General features: G+C 45.8%; 1 protein-coding gene across 1 annotated transcript; it reads right to left on the bottom strand.

Annotated features, from left to right (window-relative positions):
• Positions 1 to 26314, bottom strand: ARHGAP36 (Rho GTPase activating protein 36). Its single transcript, XM_062585064.1, has 12 exons — positions 26266 to 26314; positions 24903 to 24967; positions 22879 to 23035; positions 18370 to 18432; positions 17374 to 17630; positions 16055 to 16250; positions 15496 to 15551; positions 14817 to 14967; positions 11357 to 11505; positions 9188 to 9358; positions 6941 to 7038; positions 1 to 5274 (listed from the first exon to the last, which is right to left on the bottom strand). Exons 1-12 carry the CDS (start codon positions 26312 to 26314, stop codon positions 5136 to 5138), a joined length of 1551 nt encoding a protein of 516 aa, XP_062441048.1. The 3' UTR covers positions 1 to 5135.
• Between the last annotated feature and the right edge of the window lie 209 nt (positions 26315 to 26523).

The raw sequence follows: 26523 nt of genomic DNA, 5'->3' as shown, positions 1-26523 counted from the left end.
TCAGGATCATTTGAGATGTCTCCATTCAAAGCATCATTATCACCATCAGCCAAAGTCTACCAGTCTGCAGACACAAATAAGCCATCCCTTACTACTGAGGATATCTGAGCATTTTTGAGTTGTTTCTGTAGCGCACAAATTCACAAATCACTTGTGATCCCTTCTCATCCTCTCCAGTTCCCTAAAGTGATGAACCCTTGTGATACACCCACTTGCTCCTCCTATTCCCTGTACTCTGATGACTCCTGTGTAGTTGTGACTGCACAAGCTTACAAATCTGGCATATGATCTTGCAGTCCATCAATAAGAAGCTGCAGCTTTTGGTTGTTCTATTGTTGATGTTGTTCATCTGTTTGACTTACGTCTGCTAACAATCAAGTATTCTCCCCTATGTGACTTGATTTTTCCAATTTTTAGAAGGCGTGCCAGAGGCACTGCACAGCAGGTGCCACCATTTCTCTTCTTCCTCTTCATACAATGTACAATAGTTGTTAAAGGCATCCTCTAAATCAGACACGTTATCTGGCAAAGTTCTCTCAATCCAGGACTAGGTCTCTGATCTTTCTGATCTATGTCCGAATCAGGCTATAAATCTCCACCACCAGTTCCTTTACCTGATTTCCTCTTCAAAATACTTCTTATGAATAAATCCTACAGAACCTGTCAATACATTTCCAAATGCAGCCTTTTGCTAGGCTCAACTGGCATCCAAGTGGTATACACTTAATCAAGATCCCACAGATTTCAAAATTCTCAGCTGCAATCACTCGCAAAGATCCTACACACTGCGTATTCACAAATAAAGCAGATGTCAGGCCTTCTGGCCCCCCTACTACTCCAGACAACTGTAAAAACTCCCTAACAACTCCCTAAGGAGCCACCCAGTTACTATTTCCAGAACAAGTTTATGAACCCTACTTGACAAAACCTCTTACATTCTCCACTATTTAAATGTAGGGAAATTTGTGTAATAAAACCCAATGAGAAATTTTATGGAAAGGGAAGATTATATTTGTTTACAAAAGCTCTAAACCATGTCCTGAGACCAGTGTCCTCCTTTATCAATATAGGCCATTCTTTTATCCTTTTGCTTTATTGTTTCTTCCTGTGCTTTCACACACATCTCCATTATACTTCGATCATACCAACCTCAGTATTTCTGTTACAGATGTCTGCACTAGGAGCTGCTCACTGCTTTTCTGTTCCACACATCTCTCAAGGCTTTGCTTACAGATGCTCGTGCCACATGGCTTTTTCTCTAATGAACACCCTGCTGTTAAGAGCAGTCTCTGCACGCCCAGGGCTCAGCTCCCCTCCACATTAGCCTGCCATGGTTCAGCCACAGCTGAGCACTGCCTTGCCCCTGACATGTGCTGAAGGGACTAGGTGCTCTCCAGCCAGCCTTGTGGGATGAATCCCCCCTTACCTGTTCTGGTGGCACAGTGACTGTATACATACCAGCACCCACAGCTTTGCTCCAGCAGGCAATTGCCTCTGACAGTCTCCACGCATTACAAAGCGGACAGAGGAGTGAGAGGGGTCCTCAGCTTCTCCCAAGCCAAGGATCCATCTCCATACTCCCCCTCAGGGAGGCACAGGAGGGGAATCCAAGTGTTGTACATTCCCTTTTCCCTCATAGAGGCTCAACTCAGAGCCAAAATTTATTGGAACATCTTTTCCTCGTTAGGGTGTTACTACTAACAGACTCCAGCTGCTATTACCAACAGGAGATAACTAGGCTCAGAACACACTCACTCACTCATATGGGTCATGCAGTTGCCCTCAGAGCTATGCAGGGACAGCAAGGCCCAGGAGGCTGACCCTGGCAGTCTGAGGAACGAAGAGTTGCATCAATGCGCCAGAGGCTTCTAGGAAGGCATTCAGAAAGTCCCTCAGGATCTGCTTTTCCACCAGGTGCAGGTATGATCCCATAGTCTGTCTGCACAGAGCCGTCACTGCCTCCTTGGATGTGGTCTGGGTTATGCAGCAGCTGTGCTAATGGTCTTAGACTGATTCAGCAGACTCATGCTGTCCTGAGTTTATCAATTCTTGCAGATTCCACAGCACTGCTAGTCCCCAGAGTTTATCAATTCTTGAGAGACTTCCACCCGCTATCTCCTAGCGCATACTTTTCCTCTCTTCAGACTGTTGTTTTCTGAGAACTGTTTCTCCATCCACCCTGACCATACCCATTCACAGAGAAGGGGCATCTAGAACACAAGATTTCATCCCTGAGCAGCACAGCTACAGCTGTGAAGGTGCAGTACCTTGTGACAGTTCCCAGGTACCAACTGCTGGACGCATGGCTGAGGCTGGTAGCAAAGAAAAGCTCGTGTACTTGCAGATAATCCTCTTGATGCTATGAGGGGTGGCCAAAGCCACGGAACTGTGAGGGCAGCATGGAGCACACTAGACGAGCCATGGACTCCCTGCTCACAGACAGAGCTGGACACTAGGTGCATTGTTGGAGCATGTGTCTGAAAAGTGATTCCCTCTCAGCATGGCTGTTGGACAAACCAGCCCAGCTCTCCTTAGACTGGTCCCTGGCTGCTCCAGGCAGGAGACCCTGAGGAAACAGGGCTGCAGAAGGGCAAGTCCTAACACATGGGACCACAGCTGGACCCTGCTAGCCTTGGTGGTTCTTACCTTGAGACTTGACTCTGTACTCTTACTTCCAGCTGCCTTCACTTAGTTTGATATGGGGCCATTTCCTTTCAAGTAGACTCTTCTTCAGACTGCACGAGCTGGTTACCTTGGGCTAGGAAGACCCTCTGTCCATGAGGACTCAGTCCTCACGCAGGACTTACTCTGAGCTCCCGCACCCTTGAGAGGACAGAGCAATGGGATGGACAGTGCTCTGGCATCAGCAGGTTAGTGCAAGGCTGCCAAGCAACCCACCACCAGTCCCAACCCCCTGCCTTCCTCTCTCCAGCCCCTCCTTGGGGAAAGGGCACCTTGATCCCTGCCATGGGGCCGCCCCACACCTCTACCAGCTCTTGTAGGGTGGTGCTGGGCCACCCCTGCCTATCTCCTTCCCTCCCTCCTTGCCTCCTCTGGGGTGGTGGGGATTCCTAGCACTGGGGAGACAGAGACAGTGGCCCCACATGACAACCCCTGCCATGGGACTTGACTTCCCCCACTATCGCTCGCAGGCCTCCATCCTTTCCTGGGTCCCCTCACCAGGATCCCCCTTCCCTGGAATACTGCTCTCCAAGGTCCCTTCTGGGCTAGGGGGTCCCCTTCACCCCACAATAAAAAGTCAGGCCCAGTTGTTCTCAATTTATTTTAGTTGGAGGGGAGCAGCAAGGATCCAGCTTATGGGAGGTGGCCCCTGGGGGCAACATGTGGTGGGTTTTAGGGTACATATGGGCCACAGTGGTCTCCTGTGCCCTCAGGTGAAGTACCGGTGGTACAACAATTTTGGATGCACCTGGATCCCAGATAATGCTGAGTTGCTTCCCAGCTTTCCAGGTGGAGTAGAACTCCTAGGGAATCCTGCTCTGGAGGCCTGCACAGCCTTACTCAAATCTGTCCTAAACGCAATCAGAGTAAAGTGTGAACCATCTCAGCTCCCAGTGCATGCATGTCTGTGTGAGAAAGCTCATGCACTGACCCTAGACTTAACCCCAAATCCTACCCTTATCTCAGTGTAATCCTCTTTTAACCTTAGTCCTAACTATAGACCTAATTTTTCTGTCTGAAACACCTCTCCAGCATCATAGTTTGAACCTGAGTGTGTGCTGTGCTCCAGAACAGCAAAGAAGTTTAACTATAACATGAAAAGTGTCCCTAATCTGGAAGGCTGAGTAACATCAAAGAACTTTCCCTAGGTCCCAAAGTCACCCGAGTACAGAAGATTATGGACCAGGCAAGCCCTAGCCATACTGAAGCCCTGAACCCTAAGCAAAACCCTCAGCCTAATCTTGAACCTTATTCATAAGCCAAAACTTAAACTAACTCTTAATGGAAACCTACTCTGAGGGTATGGTGATCCCAAAATATTTCCCTGTGGTTACAGACTCCATCTGAGCATGCTGAGGGCACCTAAACTATTTGTGAGAGAGCAGGCCCAAACACTTATTTTGTCCCACTCTGTCCTTAGCCCTTACAGTCACCCTATTCTCAGTGCCAGCCATAGCCCTAACCTACAGCACAGACTGTAATATGTTGAACTGCATTTTCTACCCTCATTATCCTGCTTACAGTCTCCATCCAGTGCTCCTGCCTCAGTCCTGTCCCTGTAAGCCGCAGAAAGGCAGGGGAAGCTCCACCGAGCCCAGGTGCACCTATCCCAGCAAACTCCTGCAAGTGCAATAGGTGAGGGCTATTTTGGACTCTGTGTCCCATCTGCTGGGTAGACATGGAGCTTATGTGCAGCCCTCCACTTCAGAGATCCCCTCTGCTGCTCCTCAATCTGCTCCAGTTGGCTGCCCTATTGCATTGGCCTGGCAGTCATTTGGAGGGTGAGAGGCTGTTCTCCCCAGGCAGGAATGTGGTGAAGCCACCTGGCAGTCTGCCACCCTGTCTGTTGCTAAACCTGAAATGCGAGCTCATGCACAAATGTGTTTACATATTTCTCACACAATTCCCTATATCAGCTGAGTGCCCTCTTCAAGTGGCCTGGATGTGTGAGCTTCCAGTTGCGTAGGGCAGGAGAAAGTCAAGTGGCCCAGCTCTGGGAAGTGAAGTCTCAGACACTTATGAGGCAAACCACAGACCACAGAGGCTCTGCTGTGCTGAAGGCACTGCAACATTTCAGACTTGCAAATAAGCTACGGCATGTGCCAATGGCTTTTTGGCCTGCTGGCAGGGCACGCTCACCTACAGCTATGAAGCCACGCATGCACAGCCACAGTTTTTGCCACACAAGCATGCAGTTCTTTGTTGTCATATAGCAACAAACCCATGCTCTGGAGCCCAAGCCTACTGTTGCAAACCTGCAAACACATCTCCCACTGTAAGGCTGCTACTAGAACAATTTGTCACATTTACTGTTAGCAAAGATGTTCCCACAGAGATTCATACTTCCTGCCCTTCTCTACTCCTTTGAAGTGGGATAGAGGACTTATTTTTGTGGCAGAAAGCTTGCCCAGTTCTGTCCATGGAAAGTAGCACTGGGGGCTATCCCAAGCTTGCTACATGCCAACATCCAGGTTTAGGAATGAGACACTGCTGTAAAACTCTGATGAGACCTGGTTTCTTTCCAGGGTGCAAGACTGACTGGGCAGCAGGGATGGTGGACTCTCCTCTGTCAAAGACTCGCTCTCTGTGTTCCTGAGAAAGGAAAGAAAATACAGATGCTATTTGTAGACTGCTTCTATTGCTACCCTCCCTTCCAAATGGGCTGCAGCAGTGACCCCAAATATTGGCCATATCTTTGTACAATTTCAAAAGGGACATGAAGTAAGATTGTCTGCAGTTTGACGTTATCTTAACTTCTCTCACAGATTAAACAGTTAATTTCACTGGGCTGGAGTTTAGGAGTTCTATTATGATTTCTTGTACTGACTTTTCCCTATACTGTTTGTGGTGTAAACACATAAAAGTCCTCAAAAGTAGTTCCATATACCCAGCAAATGGATGGATCACAGACAACCTCACAAACTGTTTTGTTTTCATCATTACATAATGGTATTTCATCAAAATGTACATCAAAATTTATCTTACCATGACATATATTATCTAATATCCAAGAGTCTCACTCCAGCCTTTTTTCAGTCTTGGCAAAAATGTTCCTGTCTGCTTCCTGACACTGAGAGCTTGAAACTATTTTATTATGACTTTCCTTTTTTGTGATTATGGTATTTTGATATTTTTGACCAAAAGATATCTTTAACCTTCTTTTCCTTCCCATTTTCCCCCATTTTTGGGGGCGTGGAAGAGCTATACATTGATGTGTGGCTGTACCATCACTGCTTTGGGAAATTCTCTGCATGAAGCCAAGGAGCATCTCTAAGTGTCACAGTAAGAAAATAGGAAAGCAGAATACTGAAATGAACTTAGTGTCTAGTATTACTTTGGTTGAATCACAGAAGGCTGAAGATTTCAGGGTTCAGATGCCCTCAATGAATGACCACGAAAACTATGATCTGCCATGACCCATACAGCAAGATGCAAAGTGATCTTAGGCAAAGGGCAAGCTCTAGGCACACTGTGTCTTTAGGGGCTGGCATGCACACTTCATAGGGAACTGGCAGAGTCCTAAGGTGGCTCTGCTCCTCCCTGAACTGTTGTGGTTCTCTAGGCTGAGACGAGTAACCAGCTCCTGGCTTGAACACCAAGCTCAGGAAAACAGAGTGCCAGAAGGATGGAAGGGACTCTCACCTTCAACTGCTCTCCCGGCAGTCAACCCCCCCCCCCCCCCAACACACACACATGCTCACGCCGATTCAGATGCACAAAGGAAGGGTAAAAAGTGCACAAGAATGCAGACAACACCACGGGTGAAGAAAATTTGGAGACTGATAATGGAGCTGAAAGTAGAGCAGGCAATGGTGTATGACTCCGAGAAGCTGGGGCAGTGAAGAGGACTGGGAAGCTGGCAGGACAAGAGCTTTTTAGATACACATATGAAAAGAGGTGTGCAATGGAGGAATTCTTGTGTAAGGCAGATTTGGGAGAAGGAGAGAGTATGACACAGGCTGGGGAGAAAGGGGAATAGGAAGTTCCAAGAGAGAGAAAAGATCTGGGATATTTCAGCTGATGGAAGGCTCTAGCGCAAAAATGAAGAATTTTAGATAGGGAGTTCATAAATGAAAGTGATAAAAGGAATAGGAAATATTGGTGGTAAGAAGAGCACATGAAAGACAAGGAGGATTTGTCTGTAACTTGCCAGCAGTGTTACTGTATGAGCCATGAGTGTTGCTGTATGAAGGCTTTGCCCCTGCACAGCAAGGCACCCTCCAGCAGCACTGCACAGTGTGTCTCCAGGAAGACTTACAGCACGGTTTTGAACTTCCTGCGCAACAGGTACTTGATAACATCGGGGTCTGTCTGAAAGAGTCTCCTTAAGATGTCATGTTGCATTTCTGGAGAGACCTAGGAAAGAAACACAGATACACATGACACCTCCTCCTCTCTGAGGGAAAACAAGCAGTGATAATCAAGGCAATAAGCTGCAGGGCCAAAAGGACTCCATAGCAATACTTGCTCACAAACACTCTATATTGATGTCTCCTAGGGAGTCTGTATAGAATCCTATCCCATGCTCTTCCCACACTAACTCCCAGTTCTCTGTAGACATGGGAGAATTGGTTCAAGGCTTTTCAGGGGCCTGAGAGGTCACATTCCCATAGATCTACAGAAAATGGCCATTTCTGATATTTCTGTGAAATTTCCCAGGTCCTCTTGAAAACCGAGGCCAGAAGTGCTTAGTGTATATGCTGCTTATCCAGAATATTTCTTCTGGGGTTTAGAAACAGCTACACAGTCTCAATTAGGTTGTTCCCAAGGAGAATAGACTCTGCAGAAGCACTATAGTGCAGCATCCAACTGCATCACATCCTTTGGGGCCTGCTTCAGCATGCCTGAGCCCATGCAAAGCACCCCATGAGACCTCTTTGGCTGCAGGCCTCAGTGCATACCCTGTAGAGCCACTTGTGCTTGTCTGCTGCTTCCACCTCATAATCTACGCTAAAAGTGACCCATCTAGTGTTCATGCATGGCATTACACTCTTCCTGACCTGCATGAGCATCACCAGGAAGGTGAGGAGAAGCACTGAGCCTACAGGGGGGATCCCAGCCTATCATGCCTCCCCAGTACCTGCTCTGGACAAGGGCAGAGCAGAAAGTGCTACGATGAATGCTTAAAGTCCAGCTGAACAACCGGCTAGAGCCGGACTTCCCTGGGCCAAAACTAACAGTCACAGGCTATCCAGCATCTGTGCCATGACTGCTCCAGGAACCTTTTCCTCAGAGGGACATGCCTATGTGAGCTCAAAAGAGCCTCACTCACCAGCCCTTGAGCACAACATGGGCTTGAAGAAGACAGTTGGGAAAGTGGGTGGATTAGAAGAGAAGGGCGGTTGTCCCCTGCTCCAAACCAGGCACTTGGTAGGCAGTCAGGTCTGGCTGTTTGGGCCCCATCAGATCTATAACAGAGCCACAGTGCTGGAGTCCCATCTGCATCCATTACCCTGGCATTGCTAGCTCTACTTCCTGAACAGCTGATCTCCCAGGTAAAAGTTGTGTGTGCCATCAGTGACGTAAAATCATTTTGTTCAGCAATGGTAAGGCCATATCTAGTCACTGAGTTCAGTTTAGGGCTCCCAATACAAAATACATTGCCATTGCCAATGGTTGAAGGCTGGAACACAGGTGGTACAAGGAGAGGCCAAAGGCACTTGGTCTCTTCTGGCCAGAGAAGACACAGGAGGATCTTACTGCTGCCTGCTACTGTCTAATGGCAGAGGGTGAGAGAGAGTGGAGCCAGATACTTCCCAGAGGTGTCCAGGGACAGGATGAGAGGCCATGGCATAAACTGAAGCAGGAGAAATTCTGATAAGGGAAAAATTCTTCCCTGAAAGATGGCACAGCCCTGAGACAGGACCCAGTCAGGTCAGGGATCTCCTCAACTAGAAATGGCACTGATCTAGCTTCAGAGTGAGCCTTGCTCTGGTTGGGCTAGAGGCTGCCCACATGTCTATCTGAACCTTAGTGCCTTAAAGAAAGCTATGCTGATGCATCCTAAAGTGTCTCTCTCACACACACACTGCCTCTCCCCACTGTTACTTCCTCCCCCCTCATCAGTCTAAGGCTGCACTGCCTGCTCCCCATGCTACACGCTATCACCTTTCAGATCCCTTCTTCTAGGATATCCCATTCCCCCCATCACCACCACCAACAGGGACATTGGAGGTCAAGTGCTCCTGCAGCTGTTGCTAGTTAGCCATTTCCTGTCCCAAACTAGCTCAGTCAGATATCACAAGGATGGAAGATGTGAGAGGAGAGAGGAAAGAGGAGAGCGGACATGTTCATGGCATGACCCAGCATTTTAGGGGCCAGTAACAAGCCATCTCAAATTAATATTTACACTTGACATGAGGAATGGATCATATCTTTGCAAACTAGCTCCAGTTACCTGCTACTAAGTGCAGCTAGAATACATCCTCATTTGTACTGCCATTAGAAAAGACTTCAAAGTGGAAGAAGAGGCTAGAAAGGCCTGCTCTGAGAAAACCTCACCTACCATGAACAAGGCCTGGTAGTGCTCAATCAACCTCTGGAGCACCAGTATGACAGCAGTGCTATCTTCAATGTTCATGGCACCAGACTCCTTCTCTCCAGGCTTCTCTTTCTGCAGGATGTTGGGGCCAAAGATTGTGGCCAGGTTTGAGACTGTCATTTTATTCCCAGGAATCTAGCAAGCAAGCACAAACAGAAATTGCAGATTACAGATGCAGTGGCATGAAACATCCTTGGATACCCCAACCCACCACTGGTCAGGGACATGAGCTACAACATAAGGAAGGGATGTTGATCTAGGTTCAATCTGGCTACAGGGCCAGCACAAAAGGTTTGTGGTGCTGAAGCACCACTGTCTCCCTTTCCTTGCATCAGGGCCTCCATTCCCATCTAACTCACTTTCATAACCCATATCAGAAAATAATCAGCATCTTTATATCAGGTGGAGGGATAGTGTAGTGGTTATCACATCTGCTTTATGTACTGAAAGTCCTGGGTTCAAGCCCTAGTGGAACCAGCACCAGGAAATGTTTGGGAGGTTGGACTAGATGATCTTCAGAGGTCCCTTTCAACCTTTGTGATTCTGTGCCATACAGATCTTGTGTGCACAAAGTATGTTTGCAAATGTTTTGGTGACTTAGGTTTAGCTCAGTTGGTTAGTGCATGGTGGTAATAATGCCAAGGTTGTGGGTTTGATCCCCGTACAGGCCACTTATTTGAGGGTTGGACTAGATGATCTCCAGAGGTCCCTTCTAACCTTACTGATTCTATGATTTTATAATATAGGACAAAGCCTTTGTATCATGCTGAGACTTAGAGCTCTGATTGTCCAAAGAAACTAAAATCAGCCTCAGTACATGATAAATTACTAATGAAAGTTGGAGGTGGAAAAAAAAAAGGCCACAAAAAAAGCCTTTTGTGCTGCCTGAGCAGACACACAGCCAGGTCTCTCTGGGGTTACTACAACCCAGAAAATCACTTAGCTGAACTGAGAGCAACCCAAAAGACAAGACTCATCATAAAGGAGGAGATTTAGTAACAATTTTGGTTTTGTTTTTATCTCTAATTCTCTCTCTCTTTTTTTTTTTCTTCTATGTTTTAAAATGCTGCATGTACCAGTTTCTGTAAAACAAAACTCAACCCTGAACAACTTTCCTTAGCTCTTTCAGGGGCATTCACTGTTAGGACAAGGCCTAGCACCTGAGGACTCTGATTTAGAGCTCTGGTTTATGTAGGGTCCCATCACACTCCTGGTTTAAAGAAGTCTTTCTTATTCCAAACTGCATTTTCTGCAATTGCTATAATCCAGGTCCAGAAAATGTAGCTGAGCATTTTCTGATGCCTCAGGCAGCTTTTAGTTGAGGTTAATCTGGACTCTTCATTCTCTAATTTCAATTTTTCAAATACAACCCAGCACCACAGGCAGTTGCCATATTTTCAATCTCTGCTATTCTTTCACCTTGAGTTTGGGAGCATTTGCCATGTTGGTTTGTTAGGGAAGTGGAGTTGCATCTCATACATGAAATTGCTGGAAGCAACTCCAGCCTGTGTCAGTATTTTTGGAGGACAAAATTTCCTCTGTGTGCTGACAGGCCTCACTATCCTGGAAAATGCCCCCTATATGTGACTCCATGAGCTGTGATATCCCCAGAACTTCAGCACAGTGATAGACCTTTCCCAGGGCTCAAAATGTACATGAACAAACACCAGGAGTCTGAGCTGCCAAAGGACCAAGCCAACCTGGGCTTGTGAAAAGCTCTCATTTCCCACAGATGCAGGCAGGATGAGCATAGGAACCCAGCTCAATAACCTTTAGGAATTCCTGGCACTTGTACATTGTTTCAGCTAAGAAAAAAAAGAGTGCTAAAAAAACTTCCTGAAAATTTGAAACAAAGGGTTTCTGGCTTTTTTTTTTTTTTTTCCTTAATAAAACATTGTTGTTTCTCTAGTCAGTGTGATACTTCCTTCCAGTGCCTTTCATTTTAGTGAGGAATAGTAAAGTGTTCAAAACCAAGGCCGGATATGCCTTTTCCTATCAAAAAACGTATTTCCCTGAACTGGTTTTTCGTTTTCTTGAGAGTTGCCCTAGAACATTTTTTAGTCCTGTTTGGTTTTGGCCAACAATGCGAAACAACTCCTTCTTTATGCTGTTGACCTTTCGGGCCAGCCTTACCTCTTGGCCATCAGGGCCCTGGGAGCTCTCAGCATGCTGGGCCACCTTGTTGAGGAACTGTAGAAGCCGGTGCAGCGTGTCGCTGTGGCAGGGGGGTAGTAGGAAGAGCAGTAACTGGAGTGTGGCAAGTTGCACTGGACCCTCCATTGCTAGGTAGAGAGCAGCCTGTTACTTAGTGCAGATCCTCTCCTGCCCAGTACCCATCTCCAGCTGGACAGGCTTAGACACATCTTGCCCATTCTTTGAATCCACAAGATCTGGAGGGAGTCAGACTATGTCCCACTCTTTAGCTAAAAACATGTGATCCTGGCCAGTATGTCATCCTGAACATCTAGGACACTCTAGAAAGGGCTGCGACATGATTGCGTTTGGTACCATACAGCCCAAGACTGTCCTGGGCTGGAGGGACTGGAGGGATTATAATGCAGTTACAAAACAAAGAGAGCAGAGACTGCAACAACCACACACGGCAATACCATCAGATCAGTCAAGGCAGTTACTCTTCCAGTGACTTGGTATAGCAGCTCTTCCTCAGATTTACATTTCATGTTTCCTGCCTGTTCTCCACATATGCTGTTTACTCATAGCTCAACTCACGCATATACACCTGCTTTTGTTTAAGACATACAAGAACAATTTGTTTTTTTTTTTTCATTTTCATATGTGGAAACTTTTGATTTATATGGGTTTTCTGGAAATAAATACCACTGGCTTTTATTTTTTGACAAACTTTGCACACAACAGAGCAAGAGGAGAAACTACCTTTCTTTTCACAAACCTAACGTGTTTTGCACACCTTATTTGACATTCATTCATCATAGGGGTTCATCATGTGTGCTCAGAGAACTCACAAACCATGATATTTCTGAGAAACAGTGATCTACTGCAGCCTAGGTGTAGCTTGCTTAAAGTGGAGGTGAAATGAGCTTCAAATATGATATCTTTTTATTCCACTTCCAGCTCTTTTATTGACTCTTACCTGCTCCTGGTGCGCTGACCAAGAAGTTTGGAATTAGGCCATTTACACAGTTTATAGCCAAGATGCTAGGGTTGTTTCAGGCAGAGCTCTGAATCCATCCTCAACCTCTCTGGCATTGCTTGTTTCCCTAACTCAGGGATTCAGACACTGAGGCTGTCAGAAGCAACTGCCTTCACCGTGGTTAAGAGGAGAGGCTAGACAGGGCAAGCATGCCACATAGCTGCTTCCTGGGCTCCAACCCCAAAGCAGACCTCAGAGGGATCATTCTAGCCCAGTCATTTTCTGATCTCTTACTCATTTTGAGTGCACCTACATCTTGTACTGTGGGGTTGGGTGAGTAAGATTTCTTCATTCATCTAATTCCTTTGCAGTTTTGTAATCTTGTTCACATCCTCCTCAGCCTTCTCCTCTCCAGAGTGAAGAGGCTCAGCCTTGTAAGGCAGTTTCTCCACCCCTCAGTTATTTCAGTTGCTTTCCTTCACTACCTCTCCGAAGAGATGGGGCATCCAAAACTGTGCACAACTCTCCAGGTGTGGGTGCCCCAAGATTTGATGTAGCAGCTAAATGGCTAAAAACACTCAGTTTTGTTCTCAATATCCTCTCAGATGATGTCCAACCTTTTACTGCTTTTTCTGGCTGCACACTGAGCTGATGATTTCAGAGCACTGCCAGTGATGGCTACACAGACTTTTCTGTGCTGTAACTGCCTATTCCAAGCTCAGTACTGCATAGGCCCAATTCAGTTTGGTTTTCCCTTGATGCATTGCGCCACCTTTATCTACAGTGATGCTCACCTGCTGCCTATTTTTTGCTTACTGATTTGGTGAGGTCTTTCTGGGACTCCTCAGGATTAGTACAATACCTGGCTACTCAGCAAAGCTCTGTATCATCCACAGACATGGAGACAACACTACAAGCTCCCTGGTCACGGGTGGAGACGTTGAATAAAGCTGGCCCCAGCACCAATCTTTCTGGGACCCCACTGCTCATTCTTCTCCATCCTAAATAGTGGCCACTGAAGCCTGTTGTGGCCTCTCCTCTAACTCAGCTCGCTGACCACAAAAGGACCTTCCCTCCTATCCTATGTCAACTTAATTTTTTTTTAATAAGCTGTCAAGGGACACTTGTCAAAGGCTTTTTGAAAATACATTGACCACTGGATCTCTTTTATCCCCATGTTACTAGTGCCCTTATAGAGTCCAGCAGGGCAGGATGGTGGGATTTCCCTTTGCAGAAGCCATGCTGACTCTTTTCCAGCAGACTATGTTTATCTCTGTGCTCCCTGATCTCATTGTTCATTGCAGACTCAGCCTTCTTGTCAGAGATGGGCATGGCTGGTCCGTAGCTTCCCAGATACACTCTACAGCCTTTCTGTAGTTGGGTCTTACAAAATCCTGAAGGAGCTAGCAGCTCAAATTATTGCAGATTTGCAAAAGACCTGATCAGCAAGCTCAGATCAAATACAATGTATGAGTTCACATATAACTTTGCAAATTCTACATCTAGGACTTCAAATAAAAGACTATAAACTAGAGACAGCACAGCCACCTCCAGTGAGGATGCTGTACTGGTCTGCTTTTTATTTGGGAATCTATTTGCTGTTTTTTTTCCTTTGATATAGGTTTCCCCTCTCACCTGCTGAGACACAGACCACTACTGCTTGTTGTTCAAAGTACAGCACTGCACAAACAGAAAAGATGGGCACTGCAGTCAGCCTTCCATCTTCATCACTATCCAGGCTTTTCCGAGCTCATTGAGAAGATCCCATGTTGAGACATGCCTCAGCCTCAGGATACATTTACCCTGAAGGAACTCAACAGTACATACCCATGACAACTAGCAGACATACCTCTAGCCCTATGCCTTTGCTCTGGTGGTGATTTCAACAAAGACAGCTTTAATTGTATACCTGCTTTGCAGTGTAGGTGTGCTGTATGCTTAGGTACTTCTGCTGGAGAAGGGAAAATTGCCTCATACAGTCTCCCAAGCCCCTGTACACATCTGTTCCCTCCACCATGTACCCTGTCTTGCTCTCTGACATTGCACAGTGCCTGAAGCAAGTCCATTGGTATTCAGCTGCTCAGTTTTGATGTGGAAGCAGGAATTCAAGGATTTGAGAAATCAAGTCTGAGGAGATAAGAATGAAAAAGGGGAAGCAAAGAAGTGATGAAGGGACCCAAGAAAGACTGAGGATGGGAGCTGTGGAATCTGCCTAAAAACTCAGTCACCTGAAACGAAGACGGTGGCCAGACCTAAGTAGAGCATTTGCAAGGACGCCTTTGCAGATAGTGCAAACATGCAAAGGAATGCCAGCACAGCCGGGCTGAGCTCCCACATAGCACAGACTGAATTGTGCTGGGGCCTAGGACTGAGCCAGGCAATTGCACAAGAACTAAGTTTCCTCAAAGATCTTTTTCCTTACAAAATCAAGACTGCCAAGTGCACTATGCAGAATGGGAGCAATACATCCTGGGTACTTACATGCTGTGCTGAGAAAGGCTTCATAGAGCTCTCTGGGAATCAGTGAATCTGGCATGTCACGAAGAAACTCTTTGAGCAGCGCGGCCACATCATGGACGCTTTGGTGCTCATCCAGAAAAACATCCAGTCCTTGGTCAAACTCTTCCCTCAGCTTGAAGATGGACAAAATGAGAATAATAAAAGCAACCATTAATTATTCCTTTTTATATGAGCTATGATCAGTACATGAGCTGGCTGGCTACATTCCTGGTTGGCCGGGCTGCACTCCCCTGATGCAAGAATGTCTAGAGAAGGCAATCCTACCAGAACCTAATAGTCTGCTTCTGCCACAAGGAGGACTAGGGGACCAGGAGCTCCTGGGTGGTGAATGGACCCCACAGGAAGCTCTGAAATGCCCACGAGGGGACACAGGCTTATCTGCTTAAGGCAGCTTGGAGACAAAAAGCAGAATGAAGCCTTCTCTCTATGGCTTGGAAAAGTCTCCAGTAGCTGGCAGCTGGGCCACTGTGTCTCCCTGTACTACCTGAGCAGCAGTTTGCAGCCTGTCAGTGCTCCAGACATGCCTGTGATATTTTAGACTTCCATATGCCAGTCTGCTTTATTCATTCCCCTGTCATACAAGCGTCTGTCCTCTGAATGAAGTACTGCTACAGAAGGTGCAGTAGGTGTTTTGCTTTACCTGCTGAACTCTTTTCTTGGAGCTCCCAACTCGGAAGATGCCCACTGTCTGGAGACCTGGGAAATAAACGGATTAATGCTCTGCATACACACAACTCCCCACAGTGCTGGCTGGCCCTCAGAGCACCCCAGGTAGGTTAGCATCATGGAAACAGGTCTGTTTTACTGCATGTGGGGCAGTCCGTCCTTCCTTGCTTCCAGTAGAAAGGATAAAAATAAAAGTTTCAGAGCCATGAGATTTACCTGGGATTAACAACCTGTGGGTCAGGGACAAGAACTCACCTTTAGTCATTTTGAGCTTTAAACTGAATTCACAGGGGAATAAAGGCCAGAGGACACCAGGAGAAGGTCACTGTATGGGTGACATTTACTTCTCTGTCCAGAGGCTGCATCTAGCTGAGAACTCTCCCTGAGGGGCAGGAGATGGCAGTGCAATCCTCCACAAAATCAGCTACCTCCTCTGCTCTCTAGAAACTGTGAGGCCAGATTGCCCCAACTGAGCGCTTGCTGCATGTCTATTCTGGGACTGGCCATTTGGCTGGAGAGAAATGCTTCTTTACCATGCATTTCAATGTGTTGGCAACATCTGTCCACAATCCTTGGGACCTGCCAAGTGATAGGGTTGAGGCTCAACATCTTTTTCTTGCCCCGGCTTCTCTGCAGATCCAGCTCATGGGGATGTGACAACTGCAGCGCCTCCAACAGTTTGGAAGTGTTGTCACTCAGGTCAGTGATGGAGTCCACGGACATTGCCCCCTGAGATAAAGAACAGAGGCAATTTGCAGGGTGGCAGAAACTACCCCATGAGATCCCAATACACCATAATTACTGTCACTGCAGAAGTCTGTGGGAAAGGCAAGAATCACTTCTGAACAAATGCAGAGGACTACAAAGAGCCTATCTTGAGTTGCAAGAGAACCAGAGAAAGAGACCTTTCATCTCCCAAGTATCCATTTATACACACTGCTCCTAGCTGACATGTTTCTAAACATAGCTTTTTTAATGAGGCACAGTCTATGTTACAAGATGACACAGGGAAAGAGGAAACATCTCCACATCTTTCTTCTTTGACTGTGCAACATGCTGGATTTAGTTACCCGTACTAGAGCTGCTCTACACCAAGTGTTATAGGCGCTTAGCAAGAAGCAGGCCTAGGTCTCTGCTCCAAAGAGATGAGTCAAACGAAACCTGAGCTATTACCCATTTCCCCTCACAAAAAACCAAGATTAATATCAAGAAGAAGGTGGCCAAGGCCAACCAGCTGCCCTGTCTTCCTTGTCCTTTGATGCAAAGGGAATCACTAGTGAAAGCATAGCAGTTCAGAGACATAGTCCCCCCACAGTAGTGAGGGACACACACAGCTCCCTGCTGTGAGGCCAGGGAGCCAACATGACCCACCATCAGTGACCGCAACTTCTGATGAGAATTCAGCCAAAGAAACAACTGTTCTGTGGAGAATTCATACCTGTTCATAGTGTTGCTTGCCAAGTCTTGATGCAATGGATGAGCAGAAAAATCCACACTACTGATGATGGATCTATACTCATCTCCAACAACTTTTGGCACCACAGCCAGGTCTTTTGGTAACCTTAGCTTTCTTCAGCTCTCAGGCTTGATAAGAGCTGAGCTATCAGACAGTGGTGTACCTTCCATCAACCATCTTTTGGATGGAAGTGGCCCCTGAGTGTGTGAACCCTGTCCATCCCATTTCCTCCAAAGCAGACAAGGACCAACCCAGCGTGCAGCATGAATAATTCACATTCATAGAGACTAGATCCTGGGAAAATAGGTTAATTGCTGAAGTCAGGGCCTTCCTCAACTTGCGGTGCCATCATAGCATGAGATTGCCCCACAGTTTAATTCATTTTTTCAGTCATACCCTTCTCTGGCTCCAGGAGCTGTTGTCACGAAAAGTAGGGGAAAGCGGCTCCTCAGAGAATATCTTGCAGGGCACCAGCCCACAGCTTCTGTCCAGCGGAGACCTCTTCTGGATCTGAGCCCGAAATCTTATCACTGTCGCTTCCACCTCCAAGCAGAGCCGACGACTGCTCTTCACTTCTTCCTGCAGTTGCTTATACATGCGATCATTGTCAATGACTTGGAATAGTGGGATCCCAAAAGTCTGAGGAGAGCCATCTAGGGAGAAGCACAGGATAAATGGAAAAGTATTGCTAGCAGCAGAAACAAAAGGGAGCTGCAATAGCATAGGACAGCTGCCAAGAACACATGTGCATGCCTGGCTAAAATAAGCTGCATCAGCTGTGTCTGTTTGAGGGTGATAGTCTTGATATTCATGGCATTTTTCCCAAATAACCTTTCCCCCTGCTGCACCTCCTTGTAGATTAAAGGAAACCCCTGTCTTACTTCCAACCCCCACTTCCACCCTGGGTCAAGGGCCTTGCAACTAAAGCATGAGACATGTGAAAAAGGAATTCCTTTTGTAAAATATCAGTCTGCTGCTTAATAATGTCCTTCAGTAGACTTTTCTTCATATGAATATAACTGGTGACTGTTAATTCCCACCAGACCATGCTCTATGCTTCCATTTTCCCTGGGTTTGTGGCTGGCATCCTTCAAGGGACAATAAAACCAGAACCAGTGAGACCGAGGGGTGGAATACACAGGTAGAAATAAGTATTATACCTACGTATGTGAACATCTATATAAATGCATCAGTGCATACACGCGCATGCATCTTTTTCATATGCTCTCACATATTTGTATACATATCATTACTCTGGAGAAAAGCAAGACAACACGGGACAATGTATCTTATTGAATTTATGCAGGCTGGGCTTTGCAGTTCAGCTCCATCACAAATCACGAATTCTGACATCAAGGCCCCAAAAATCTAGGTAAAAGGGAAACTACTCACCTTTCTTCTCCTTGGAAAAGCTCTCCAGTTTCTGGCGGATGGACTTACTACCTTTAGGGCCAGCTGTGGGGAGAAAAGAAAGCAAAGGTTATGTGACATATGTGACAGTGGTATAGCTGCTTATTAAGTACACTTGACCTGCACCCTCAGCATAGCTACAGGCATCTCACTAGGTCAAAGAGATGATGCATGCCTGGGAGGGCCCTAGCCATCATCCAGAGGGGAAGCACAGGGCCATGTAGGATGGTGTGGTGGACATCAGCTACCCAGGGGATACAGCCCCAGAGAGGAGCCACCTCCCTCCTGAGGAGAAGAGGGGACTCTTTCTGCACTCCGACATCCAGATAGCAGGATCTCATGGTGCCTTGCGTTAAAGACATTCCGCAGTGTGGGATTCACACCATCTGGCCCAGACTTCAGTCCTATAAAACTCTCTCCATCAGGGCTAGCAGCAACAATAGGGACTTGCAAAGTGCCTGTTTTGCTGTCACTCCAATGCCTCCCAACCATGTGCCCGGGAAGACTTTCATTGCCATGGGGCACATCCCTGAGGATTATTGAGGTGCACATCAGCAGGGAGAGAGGGGCTCCTTGATGCAAGCATGACTGAGACCCATCACTATTTCTGAGGTGCAAGTTTGCTCCCTGCCTGCAGGTACCCAGCAGTGAGATAACCCCAAACAAGTACCACAGCATCTCCCATGAGTCATCTCCTAATACCACAGCTCTCCAACACTCCCACAAGCTTCTACCTCTTCTGCAATGATGCCAGGCCCCCTTGGGTCCACACGTAACATGACAGACAAGGGCAACACCCCCCCACCAACATCCCATCCTCTACATCTCCCCATTGCACTCACAGCAATTTCTCTAGCCCCCCCCCCATCATGCCTTACTATCACCTTCTTAGACACTAACCTGAAGGAGTAATCCAGCAATGCACAACAACTACAAGTTAGGGTGAATTACCGAGGAACCATCAGACAGCCAGCAAATTAACTGGCACTACTCAGCAGAGTCAAAGTGAGCCACAGTTGATCTTTCAGGTGGCACTCTAGCTTCCTACACTCAGCTGGAGGAAACTCCTGATGCTAGAGTAGCTACAAATGTAGTCTCTGTACAAGACATGCTCTGGACGACTGTGGTGGGCAGGACACAAAATGTAGCTGAGAACAGCAGCCATCAAATGAGTTCTCACACACCAAAGGACAGAGCTGTCTTAGCTGTCCAAATCTTAGCTGTCCAAAGGTTGTAGCTTAAAACTGTTCTGGTCACCTTTATATTCTGTCTCCATGTTATACATGACCCTATATTAATGGTGATGGTCTAAGAATTATTTAATGACTTGGAAAGATAAATCAGTTCAGTCTCACTACTGGAAAAAAAATACAGCCCTGGAAAAATGTTTGTGAATTATTTATAGAGCATAGACAAGTGAAGTTAGACAAAATAACATACCATCCAGAATCCCATACTTGTCCTAGTCATACCCCACTTCTAAGTATTCCTCAATTTGTACAACCAAGGATTGCAGTCAGCATTTTTTGCCACAGCAATGAACTGAAAATTCATTCCTTATACACTTTGCAGGATGCATCATACCATTCTGGCTTGTGTTCGTTAGTCTAAAGAATTCTCTTCTTAGATACAGCTTATATAAATGTTTGGGTTATTTAGTAAGATTTGGAAGAGAACTGTTAAAGTTGGTTGAACAGTATGTGCATAAAAGAATAGCACAGTTTAACTATTACACAGCATCATATGTGTTGTTTCATTCAAATGACCAGATAGCAAGAAGATAGAGTACAACTTGGTGCCATAAAATACCCAGATAAGGAAACAAAAGGCCAGCAAAATTCAACAATTCCAGCACAGAGCCAGGAGGGGTAACGCAAGGCATTGAGGCAGAACATCACAGTAACTCTCTGCTCCTAAAGAGTGGAAAAGGCCTATCCAAAAAAAAGAGGTTGCCATCTCCAGTCATGAGGGAAGAGAGAAAGCCAGCTGAAAGCCTAGAAAATCATATCCTGAGTGCAGGGCACATGCACCTGGCCACCTGCAATGTGGATTCGCTGTCTGAAGGGGAAGACTGTGTTTCAGGATGCTTCATCTCTTAAGAGTTTGAGTTCTTAACAGAAACAAACCAGGAGACAACAAATATTAAATAAATATTAAATAAACTGTTATGATCGCCTTCTCCAGAAAGCCTGAACTGGCATCTCCAAGACAGAGTAATGCATATGACCCACTACAGCCTCCAAAGATTTCATCTTTCTGATTGAACCACAGACTTGTTCCTGCAGGAGTGGCAGGATGAGATGTAGTGTCCATTCCGTGTTTCCTCTATAGCTGAAAAGAGCCATCCTGAAAAGCTATTTGTTATTAAGGTCTCAGATGCTGCAGAAGTTTGTTGCGACAGAATGAGGCAAGGACCATGGGAAGGAGAAGAGCAGTGGCAAGGGTATCAAAACTGAAGGCTACCCTGAAGGATGGTTCACAGGGGGCTGCACACCTTGTGTTCCTGGTAGTCTAGGCCCTCCCTGGAAAAGTGAGGGTTAAAAGAGGTGCAGAATACCTTTTCCTTTATGAAAATAATAACAGCTACTCAATAGCTGTCTATTAAGGCAGGAATTTCACATTGGCAGCTGTTGGAGAACAAGTACAAGTACAGGTCAGTACATGGACCAAACAGGCATTTCCTGATTTTGTAAACTTATCTGTAAAACACTGAGATGGAAATGCAATGTTTTGGGTGCAATATTTTCATACCTAATCTTCAGCTGGAATCTTACACTGACCCCAGCCAACTGCAAAAAAGCAATAGCAGATAGAGATCTAAGGGCTACAAAGATGGACCAAAGGGTAGAGGAATTCACCAGGCAGCAATTGCTTCCTTCAGAGATCAGCTGAAGGTGGTGCCCAAGCACACACAAGGATGAAGATCAGGATTCTTCAATGCCCTGTGCTTATCCTGCAGGAAGAGAGGAGCCCAATGAACAAAATGCAGCACATGTAAAAACAAGGAAGGGAATTTTATTTATTTATTTATTTATTTATTGCACTGCACTATTCCCTAGAGAAGTTACTGCTGTTGCATATCACTGAAACCAAAATCAAAATGGCTCAAATAAAATAAAATAAAAATAAAAATAAAAATAAAAATAAAAATAAAAGGAAAGGAAAGGAAAGGAAAGGAAAGGAAAGGAAAGGAAAGGAAAGGAAAGGAAAGGAAAGGAAAGGAAAGGAAAAGAAAAGAAAAGAAAAGAAAAGAAAAGAAAAGAAAAGAAAAGAAAAGAAAAGAAAAGAAAAGAAAAGAAAAGAAAAGAAAAGAAAAAACATATGTGGCCAGAGCCCCCTCAGAGACTGTAATATGGCCTGTGGTGGGTGGTCCTGCGGCCCTGGGTCAGTCGAGCATTCTGGGAATAGTGGGGGGGGGGTGAGGGGAGAGCAGTCTCTCATTTTCTCTTCTTGAAGCTATTTCATTGCACAAAATCTTTGAAATATTAATTAAAACATGAAAAACTCAACTCTTGCCCTTACTACATAGATGCAGTTATGCTCTGGTATCTATTCACTGATGAGTGTGAGGTTGACGTTGGGCATTAGTAAAAGTGCCTTCCCTAGACGAGTGGCACGGTACTGGGACAGGTCCCTGGAGAAGTTAGGAGGCTCTATCCTTGCGGGGGTCTCAGCCCCAGAGACCCTGGGCATGTGCTGATGGCAGCCCTGCTGTGAGCACATAGTCAAGCTGGCAACCCCTGAGTCCCTTTGTCCATGAACTGCTGAGAATATGCAACTGTACAACTAGCGAGCTATAGTCATCTTCTGCCCTGCCTTGATACCAAAGTGTGTCCCAGGGAGGAAGCATTTGAAGCTGGTCTCCTGTCAACTCTTGCGTAACAAGTACAATTTGGAAGAAGTCATCCAGTCCCTTGCTAGCTACACTTGCTTGATTAGATGTGTGGACATCTGAGCATATATCCCAGCCATCACAGGGGACGGAGGTAGCTATGGGAACACAGAAAATGACTGTATTTCTATATAGGTCAAGATAGAGGATCACAGTCCCTATGGAGCTTCTATGTTTATCTGACCATTAATTTCAGTAGCCTATTTTCTAGTCTTGTATAAGCCCTATCTCAGCATCAGGACTTCATGCTGAACATTAATCCACAAATCAAAGCAAAGCTTCCCAGCCCAGTAGCATTAATATGGCCCCATTGGAAGACCTTGCCAAATCCTGTTGCATCTGTTTTGGATTAGGAGACTCAAAAGCAGACAACAGGCAAGGTCACATTCTCACACTCCTACAGATGCAAAAAGCCTCCTTCAGAAGGCTGATGAGACCTAAGAGGCTCAGAACAAAGCAAGGAAAAAAATGAATCATAAGTAAGGGTCACAAATATCATCCCATAAATATCATCATAAGTATCATGTTATGAAGTGCAGGAGTGTGGGGCTCAGAGGCCAGCCCTCCCTCAGCAGGAGCTGTTTTCTCTCATTTTCTACCTTTAGTCAGGCTGAGATCTCCAACAAGCAGCTTTTCCTGCAGATGGTAGAGGGCAAGCTCTTGCAGACAGGCTCTTTCCAACTCTGAAAGGCTGTGCAGGGGCACGGGTTGCATTTTGGTGCTATGTCCTGGCAGAAGAGCTGAGCTACAGTTCCTCTGAAAAGCAAATATGTGAAAATTCTTTAAAAAAAAGAGTCAGAAGCACATCATTGACACATTTATTCTGCGAGAAAAGCTGCTGATAATGCCATGCAGCATCTTCCCCGTGTGCAAAAGACACTTGCTCCTTCTTCTTCCTCTCTAAAGAGTCTGCTGAACTTCAGGCATCCCCAGCCACATTGTCTCAGCTGGAGCTTCTAAGTGAAGGACTTGGAGTAATTGGAGAGGGCACAGGAGATCTTAGCCCTGGCTCCCAAGACACCACAAGCTCCTTGAGGCACTTCATTCCTTGCTAGAGAGTTTCCTGGCCAATTCTGGTCACATCTTCTTCCACATGAAGCCCAAGACCAGCAGGTCTTGGACTTGCTCATGTACATTAAATGGGTCATGTCCTGATTAGCACATCCTGGAATATAGTTCCTGGCTAAAGTAAGCCCCTGGAGCATGCTTCATGGGAGCAAAGTCAGGACAGAGGCAAGTCAAACGATCTGCTTACCAAACCCAGATGGGTAACACGGTTCCAAAGCTCAACAAAAACTCATGTGAGAGAAATACAAGTAAGCAGCACTTAGCCCTATCTGATTAACATTATCTGTTAGACCTAACAGTCTAACATCATGTCTAACATGCTTCTCTTTCCCTCTCTCCATCCAAGAGATGCTCAGCAAATATACACAGTCAGGGGTTGGCCCTCTATCCCAATGCATCCTCACACTGCACTTGCAGCCTGAACCCTGAGCTGCATAGGTTTGTGGTCATTGGGATTGGCCCTAGGTTTGTTCAAATTCAGACCTTCTTCACTCCCCTCCTGGAGCAGTGGCATTTAATGAAAAGTTTCTGGCTACGGCGGCAACCTGAGCGTTTCCCAGTTCACTTCACTCTTGCCCTCCAACGCACCCCCTGAATCTGCATCTTCAGGGGTCTGAATCTTGCAGGGATCTTCTCATACGTGAATGCTACATTAACAAAAATCAGCAGCAGCAATCAATCTTAATACAAAACCAGCTGAATGCTACTCCTGATTCAACACAAGCATAACCAGCTGCTCTGAGCAGGAGTTGGGATGTGTTACTAGGCTCAGACTAGTCTTTTTAGGATACTTTATGGGCACAGGTTACTCCTCTCATTCATCCAAGTCTTCAGTTCCTGTCACACACTAGATCCTCAGGTACAAAGAGTAACTGAGAACTGGCAAATTCCCAAGAGCAACTGCAGAACGGCTCTGACTCATGCTCATTTGTAGTGGCTATTTAACCTGGGAACATCTGGGCAGCATGCACACCACCACTCCCTCTCACCTCTTACAATATATTGCCTAAGTCAGAGAGAGACTAAATAGATATTTTCCACTCTGCAAAAATGTAGATTTAGCAATTTGCCATTAGGGTGATTAAAAGACTAGAGCATGGGGGAGTTTTCAGTCACATAAAACTTCTAAAACCTGAAAATCAAGGGACACTCCATTAAATATGACTTAAGGTCTTATTTTGTTTAAGCTGTTCTTCTCTATTGTTTTCCCCTATTTTAAATTTTTATTTTTTTTTATTTCAGCACTTAGCACTGAATGTCATTTCTTCTAAATCATTCACTTCCAGTATTGACCCATGCATCCAAAGCCTTATCATTACAGCCCTTACTCTCACACAGAAAGAACTACAGCTAACAGCAAATAGCCCTGGGCAGTTTTCAGTTGAAAACCCAGCTGCCCTATCTCCAGCAAGGAGGAGTTTCATCAGCTTTGAGGCAGTGATCACTGTTGAGCTTTTCTCTCTAGCTAATCTTTTCTTCTCCCTGCTGTTTCCAATGTCCTTGAAAGGCCAAGGACAGATTCACACCGTCTTCCCCAATCCTTTCCTGTACTAACCTCTGTGCCTGTTCTGAGATGGTCACAGCAACTGCCTGGGAGTGTTGCTCCTCCTGCTGCAAGAGCTCAGGAGCCTGCCAGCAGCCCTGGTCCTGCTAGCATGCCTCTTCCGGTGCCTGGTGAACCAGAGGCACAGTCCATGGAGCAAAAAGCAGTAGTAAATGGAAGAAAGAAACCAGGTTATCAGCATGTATGCAGCAAAGACAAGTGGTCTAAGTACAGAATACAGAAGGAGACTTTGTAAGGAGGGCTTTAAAGCAATAGCAAAAAAAAAAAAGGAAAGAAAAGAAAGGAGGGAAAAGAAAGAAAGGAAAAAGAAGAAAGAAGAAGAAAGAAGAAAACAGCTGGAAGTCTCTCCTAGGGCCAGTGACCAGTGATAAGGTTGAAAACACCCAGGAGTACTAGTCCAGGCAGCGCAACAGAAAGCAGTCTGCACAAGTTCTTGTATTAGCCTCAGCATGGTATGAATGGAGCACCTCTGTCTGTCCCCTCTGCCTGGAGGAAGAACTTTGTGGCAGTGTTTGATTTGGCCAGATTTTCAATTTTTAAGGAGATTTAGAAAATTATGTAAGTTCAAAAAAAAAAAAAAGAAAAAAGAAAAAAAAAGAATGAAAAGAAAAGAGAAAGTTATGAGGCTCCACAGAAGGGCAAGCCATAAAGGGAATTCAGCCAAAACCAAAGATATTCTTGAATTATTTCAAGTTTATTGAAAAATTATGAGCTTCTGCATGGATGTGGTGACAAAAATGAGATGCAACATAGCCACAGTTTTTTGGTTGCAGCTTGATGCCTTTGTACGCTTAAAACTTGCCACTGAGGTACACAGGTGCCAATGACTGTCTAGTACAACTAGACTCATGGCTAAATACCCAAGAAGAGCTGTGACATGCTATTAATATAGCAGCTAATCTTCCAAGCCACTGGATTTAGTACTGACTCCTGTATGAAGTTTGCAGCTCAGGGGTCAGAAAGTCGTAATACCTGATTTTGAGATATTTAGCTTCTAGCTCAAGTTCAGTCCATGGGGACCTGCCTAAAAAGCGACTTCTTCATCATTAAATTATTAAACAACAACAAAAATATGTTGTTTAGTCATGCAGCTTTCTTCCACCCCTTTAGTTTAATCCAAAGTGATGCCTCCCTGTCGAGGCCTGGCGGAGGCCCATTGTCTTGAACTCCACACATTGCTTTCTGTAACATTTGACTATCAGAAAAAAAAAAAAAAAAGAGAGATGGGGAGAATTTGTGCCTAAGCAGGGGGATGATGTGGGGCTTCCCAGCAGGCCATGAAGTGATCCATTACCAGCAGATGCAGCAGATGGGGCAGAAAAGCCCTCAAGCCAGGCAGCCCAAAGGAAATTACCTTTCTGCAGCTGAGGCTCACAGCTCCATACAGAGCCACCAGATGCCATGTTCACAGCCACTCTCTGAGCTACAGGGTAGGTAAAGCAAGAGGGAATCTGATTAGAGAAGGGAGAAGAACAGAGAGAAAGCAGGAAGGAGAAGTGAGGACACACAGCTGCTTATCTGGCCCCTAAGCCCTGCAAGAATAGCCCTGCAAAATGACACCATCGCCAGTTCGCTGCTAAGCTTTCATAGAGAGCGTTAACACAGAGGTTTT

The sequence above is a fragment of the Rhea pennata genome, chromosome 11 (genome assembly GCF_028389875.1).
Source record: "Rhea pennata isolate bPtePen1 chromosome 11, bPtePen1.pri, whole genome shotgun sequence".
In the NCBI taxonomy this organism is placed as follows: domain Eukaryota; kingdom Metazoa; phylum Chordata; class Aves; order Rheiformes; family Rheidae; genus Rhea; species Rhea pennata.
The sequence above is the reverse complement of the archived record's forward strand: the minus strand, read 5'-3'. Positions and strand labels throughout refer to the sequence as shown.

Excerpts from the sequence above, each read along its gene's own strand:
- ARHGAP36 (XM_062585064.1), bottom strand. The coding sequence starts at position 26,314 with ATGGCATCTGGTGGCTCTGTATGGAGCTGTGAGCCTCAGCTGCAGAAA. Across the intron at positions 23,036-24,902 it reads ATCTCAGAACAGGCACAGAG|AGGAACTGTAGCTCAGCTCT; the intron begins GTTAGTACAGGA and ends TTTGCTTTTCAG. Across the intron at positions 16,251-17,373 it reads GCTCCTGGAGCCAGAGAAGG|GGGGCAATGTCCGTGGACTC; the intron begins GTATGACTGAAA and ends TCTTTATCTCAG.